Genomic DNA, 6,000 nt, shown 5'->3' with positions numbered 1-6,000 from the left:
TTTCCCCTTTACTCTACCAGCAGTTTAAAATGTTAAGTGTAGGCATGTCTTATTAATTAATGGTGAGAGTGTATCTTTATCTCGTTAGCCCTGGAAAAGAATGGTCTAGCTACAAGGAACAGGCAGATGATGATATATTTATATTTTTTTCCTTCCTTTTCTTTGGCTGGTAGTTTCCAGTTGCTTTATGTGGCAAGACTGAATCATTGCTGATCTAAACTGGGAATCGGGCAGAAAGGGAACGCCGTGGGAAGACGTGTGATCCCCTGCTAAGGAGGGCTGGAGCGTCTTTTGGCAAGAGGCTGTCAGCCGAACCGCAGCTCGTTTGCAGAAACGTGCTCACCCTTGCAGGCGTTTGGTCGCTGGACTGCAGACGTGGGTGCAGTAGAAGTCATATTCAATAAATGCTGTTTTTTAACATTTTATTCCCTTGTATGTGGAACCAGAGCTAGTGTGTAAAGCCCTCAGGAGGAAAGCCTGCGTGCAGGCGACAGCGGGAGCGAGCGGTTTTGTACTAGTGCTGTTGCATTTGCTGTTTCCAGCCTCTTTGGCCTGAGGTTGTGGAGCCCGAGTCCAACGTGTCTGGAAGCTGTGGGAGACCCTATTGACTTGGACAACTTAATTTCAGGTGCAGGATGAGATAGGGAAGTGTTATAGCTTTCTTACTCCAAAGTCTGGAGAACGTGGGGTAACTTTTTCCTTTAGACGCAGAATGGCAGCGGGAAATCCTGCCGTGGCTGAAGTCTGGGGAGGTTTTGCCGTTTGAAGTCATGTGCACTGACTCATAATCCTGTTTACTAGCCAGCGCTGCATTTTCAGAGCGTACAGACTTATCCACAGGCCTGAAGGGGATGCTTTATGTTTATTGGAGGTTTTCACCTCATAAATAAAGTCAATCTTCATCAATTAAATGGAATAATGAGAAACTGAGGAAGACTACTTAAGAGAAGGGGGACAAACTGCACAGGATTGAGCCCCTCTGAGCCTTGCTGCAGAAGTTAAGTTATTGCCTGAATGAGAAAATGAGCCCATGCTGAGCTATCTGCAAATAATAGACTTTAAGGATTTTTCCCAAATCCTTAACAAAGTAAGTCAGCAAATTGAAAAAATATTATTTAAAATACTGATGATGGGACAGCTAGATAAGACTGCAGTGAGGAGATTCAATATAATCCCAAGATACAGAATAAAATGTTATTAAGGTAGGCAGCTCGTCAGCTCCACCTCAGTTTACAACCTTGCAGGAACAAAGACTTGTTACTACTTGAACAGTACCCAGCAACTGGGGAAAAAAAAATTTACACTACTTATAGCTTTAATTCGGACTTTTACGACGCATCTATCGTCCCATGCAAATTTTCTGGCACGCTTTTGGCTTCCCCTCGTGCAGAACGCTGTTCAGCGCCTGCTTTTCCCGTGAACTTGCTGGGGGGGGGAATGTGGTGAGCTTGGTTTCCGCGCCGGCGCGCTCGTGGCGTCCTTGGGACGCTTCGCCCAACGTTACGTTGGACCGGTGCCGGTTTGGCTCTGGTTGGCCTGGGGGATTTAGGTTTGGTTCTGCAAACCTGTAGGCCTGGGACGTACGTAAGGCTTTGCAATCGCAGTGACGGCTCTTTCGGGCTGCCGTTCGCTGCTAGGAGGAAGCGAGGTTCAGATTTTCCACAGTCGAAGTGCGTTCACTGCTTTTCCTCTCGGCGAGCTGTTTATATCTTAAAAAAAAGGAAAAAAAATGCTGCCTCTGTTCTGTCTGGTATTCATTTTTCCGTAGCTCTGCTCGTGGTGCTGTTTGCAACTTCTGCACTGGAGTTACTGAACTCCCTCGCTCTGGTATAAAGAAAATGTTGCTTTTTCAGCAGTCCTCGAAGCAGTGGCTGCCAGAAGATGAACTTAGCTCCGGGCCTTGGCCTCGTGTGCCCTTGCTTACCGAAGCAGCTTTCGGCTTGGAGTAGCTGCAGCCGGGACGGTCCCGGCACGGGGTGTCGGGAGCGCGGCCGCCGGGACCGCCTTGGGCGCTTGGGCGCGGGGTCCTGTTTTGGGACGGCTCTGGGGTTCGGCGCCCGGCGAGCCCGCGGGAAGCGTGTCGATGTTCTGCGCTCTGGGTGAGCTCCGTGCTCGCCGGGCAGCGGTGGGTGGTTTCCCCTCGCTGGCCGGCTGGCCTCCAAGGGAGCTGCTCGGGGCGCCGCGGCAAACTCCAGCCCACGTAAACGAGGCGGAGGCGACTTACGGACTGGAAAGGGAATCGAGATCAGCCCATAATGAGGTTTAGCGCTCGGCACCGTATTCTCAAATATTGTCCTTAAATCTAGCGATTTGGGTTTGACCGCGTATTACGAGATGAGTGTTTTATGCCCTTTGGATCACGCGAATGGTGTTTGTGTGTGTTTACGTTAACCGCAAAGCAGCAAAATAGCAAAACAGGATTAGAGGAGTGATGTGGGAAGAAGCGCTGGTTTTGATAATCAGATTGGAAGTGCAATCTGTCTGCTTTTAAACGGGAGCGAATTTGTCAGAGGGGACGCCGGGCGCTGAGGAGGCTCTGGGCAGCTGCTAGCGGTCAGGTCTTGCTTTGCAGTTGGCTTTTTATCGTGTGCTCCCACCTGCGTCCCCCTTGCTTGTCTTTTACTACCTAAAAGTACCCGAGAAATCAGCACGGACCGAGGCGGCGAGTGGTCGGTAGGATGTGGCGGGGACGAGCTCTCGCCGTCCTGGCAGGCGCCCGCCGCCGTGTCCTTTCCGCAGAAGGTCCCCGTGGGCTGGGACCCGCGAGCTGGTGGGGTGGGACGGGGCCTCCCGGGGCTTCCCGGGGTCCGCGTCTCCAGGACCCAGGGAGCGTGGGCGAGGTCGAAGGGCCCCAAAGAAACGTTCCCCTTGGGCAGCCGGCGGGGGAGGCTGCGGCGTTTTCCAGGCAGCGTTTCAGCTCGGTTGCGGCTCGGCTCCAGACCGGGGCCTTCATCCCTTGGCTGGCGCACCTGCGTTTCGTCGCTGCCAGCACGCAGCGCGCTCTGCCTTGTGAAAATGCTCCAAAACGCCCTGTTTTTCTTGTGTGCGCAGGGAGCGGACCACGTTCGGAGGCCACCGCTGCGCGGGGAGCAGGCGGGAGCTGCCCGCGCCGCCCTGGTCCCCGGGGACGATGCGCTGAGGCAGGAGCTTCGCCGGACCATGGCTGGCCGCCACCTCTGCCGGGGCTCGCGGGGACACCGCCGATGCACGACCGCATTACCATGGTGATGATCTTAACCAAAACTCGGGAAAGCAAAGGTGCTGACTCTGTAACACGCAGGACTGAGCTGGTAAGCTTTGAGAATCGTGCTTCAAAACGCTTCTGCTGCGACAGCTTTGCTGTAGCTTTGTAACATATATATTTTTCTGTACTGCAAGGGCAGATTTTTAGTTGGTTTATATCATTAGCACTCTCTAATGTTTTGGATTTTTTTTTTAACAGGGCTACATTAATATCCACGGGGCAGGCAATTAGGGAATGATTGGAGTACTGTGGCTTTTGCATATGTGAGTTTCTGGAAGTAGGCGAGAACATAAACAGGGGAGAAAAAAAAGTGTCAGCTCCCGACTAGCAGGGATTAGAAGCCGCTTTAGCGACAGCGAGCAGATGCTCACCGCTAATAGGGGGACGAGCTAGTGGGGAGCAGGATTAAGGGGGGCTGGCAAAGGTCGCGGCGGCCCCGCGGGATGCAAACCCGAAGGCCGCCGAAGGAGCGCGCGATGCGGGGAAACGTGAACGCATCGCGAGCGCCCGTCCGGGAGCTCGGCGGGGCGCGTCCGGCGGCTTTAGGCTGCGAGCGGGTGTGCTGGGCACAAGAGCGAGGCGAAAGCTGGCGCGGCGCGTGCGGGGGGTGCCCGCTTGGGTAGCCCGGGTGAACCAAACACCCGCAACACCCGCACACGTGGGACACTTTGGGGGGGGAACGCTTAAAGAAAGGGGTGGCGTGCTCCGGAGGGAAGGTGGCCAACCTCTAGTTGTTATTATTGAGTGGGCAACGTATAAAACAGGGATCAGGCAAGAAGGTGCGAGTGTTATTGCCTGGTGCCAGATAAAATACAGCTCGAGCAGCGTGGCTGCTCGTGGAGCCTGCGCTGGCGCTTTCCTTGGGTGAAGTAAAGCGCCCTTCAGACGGGGCGCAGCTGCCAGGACAGGCGTTTCGGGAGCAGAATATGGACGTTTTGGGGGATAACAGAAGAACCATTAGCACGGAAGCGTGTTTTTACACACACAGCTAAAATGGCCTTTAGCTGCAGATCACGTATTGATTTATTATTTATAAAACCATCCATGCCCATGTTTAGAGGTCTGATTTCTCTTGCACTGTCAAGAAGAAATTTCTTGGAAAAAGTGTAAAAAGCAACTGGAGTTATTTTGTACCCATACAGTGGTGTGTTTTCCTATTTTTAGTGCGAATTGAAGCAATTTGAACATGGAATCCTTAGAAGAAGTGCTGGGACAAGGGAGCCCTGCTTTAGAAACACGCTATATGTTTTTAAAAAAACAAATAGCTGCTTTCTGTCTAGATAGGAGGCCTTAGTGGGCTTGGATGGGATTCAGAGACCGCTGCTGCTTCTTCCTGGCTTGGTAGAGAGTTACTGCCGAGTTGCAGCTCCATGTTTAGTTTCGCCAGTGTTTTGGGTCCCGGGGCCGGGGACCTCGCTGGCGCCGGTCCCGCGAGGAGGGACGACTTGCAGCAGAGATGATTTGCAAGCCTGGGCCGGGACGCGCTGGCTCTCCGCAGCCTTTAATTAAACTGGAATCGGCCGAGATGCAAGGCCGTGCCCGCGGGCGCCTTGGGCGCCGCGCGCTCGCCGAGCACCGGCGCGCGGTGGTTGCTGATGAACTGCTCCAGTCTGCGAGAAGTGAATGGTTTTTCTGGTTGTTTTCAGCACACTCCAAAGATGAGTCAAGGACCTACCCTCTTCTCTTGTGGAATTATGGGTGAGTAACAGCCGCTTCTGTCAATGTTTACTGCTGCTTCTCCTCTGCTCCGGTCGCCCTTAGCAATGTGCAGGAGGATCGGTTTTCTCGGTGCCTCTCGCCAGCGAACGCTCCCTCCAAGCGCGCTTCCCTGCAAATCCCCGGCGCAGCTCCTTAGTCGTCCGCCTCCCTTGCGCTTTGCATCGCGTGCCCTGCGCCGGGACGGCGGCCGGGCGCTCGGAGCCCGCGGCCGACGGAGCCGTCCACCGAAGCGGCCCCGCCGGCGGCGTCCCGGGCCGGCGCGGGGGCGTTCGCGCGCAGGGAGCCATCGGCTGTTGGCTGTCACGTCCCTGCTGCCGTCCTTCCAGGTGCGGGTTTCCTGCCCCGCTGCAGTTGCTAAGTGGATTGCTTGTCTCCTCTTTTTTCTTTCCTTTTCTTCCATGCTTTGATATGTCTGCTTATTTTTCTAGTAACTCATGCAGCTGAAATTGTAAGCATTTTGGGTCAGGGATTGTGTTTGAGTGTCCAGCCCACTAGCTCTCAAGTGTTTGCACGATGCAAGTGATAAATACTAATATTATCACTGAGATATTCTGCCACCTAGCCCGATGTGTCTGGACCAGCCTCAAACAATAAGGAAAACGTCTTTTTGCCTTTGACATTAATGTAAACTGTGGTATTCGATGTTCAGTACTTCTTATATCGACTTGCCATCGCTCTTTATGCTGAACGAGCACTGAAATGGTTGGGAGCCTGGGACATTTGCCGATGATGCTGAAGAACTGATAGCGCCGGAGGCCGTGCTGTCGCGCTGTGCTCCGCGGGCTTTGCAACGGGAAGTCTTCAAAGCCGAGGAGCGGCACAAGCGGTCTGTCGCCCTTACCCCGCCAGCCCAGAGCGAGCGGGGAGCCACGCGCGCCCCGTCCGACGGGCTCGCCGGCCCCGTCGGAGCGCCGTGCCGCCGAGGGCTTTGCAGAGCCCTTCGCGTCTCCGCCGTGCCGGGCGCTCCCGTTTTCCAGGGCTGCCCCTGGGACCTGGCATCACGGCTGACCATCGCTTGTTATCCGGAGGGAAGCGTG

General features: G+C 54.5%; 1 protein-coding gene across 1 annotated transcript in view; it reads left to right on the top strand.

Moving 5' to 3' along the window:
• The first annotated feature begins 3,034 nt into the window (after nt 1–3,034).
• Nucleotides 3,035–6,000, top strand: part of FAM53B (family with sequence similarity 53 member B) — a 30,271-nt gene continuing 27,305 nt past the window's right edge. The window contains exons 1-2 of the mRNA XM_085299100.1: nt 3,035–3,290; nt 4,891–4,942. Coding sequence (XP_085155226.1) covers nt 3,204–3,290; nt 4,891–4,942 — 139 coding nt within the window. The 5' untranslated portion in view covers nt 3,035–3,203. The remainder of the gene's footprint in view (nt 3,291–4,890; nt 4,943–6,000) is intronic.

Source organism: Rhea americana, unplaced genomic scaffold, assembly GCF_003343005.1.
Source record: "Rhea americana isolate MKP2758 unplaced genomic scaffold, rheAme1 scaffold_145, whole genome shotgun sequence".
In the NCBI taxonomy this organism is placed as follows: Eukaryota; Metazoa; Chordata; class Aves; order Rheiformes; family Rheidae; genus Rhea; species Rhea americana.
The sequence above is the reverse complement of the archived record's forward strand: the minus strand, read 5'-3'. Positions and strand labels throughout refer to the sequence as shown.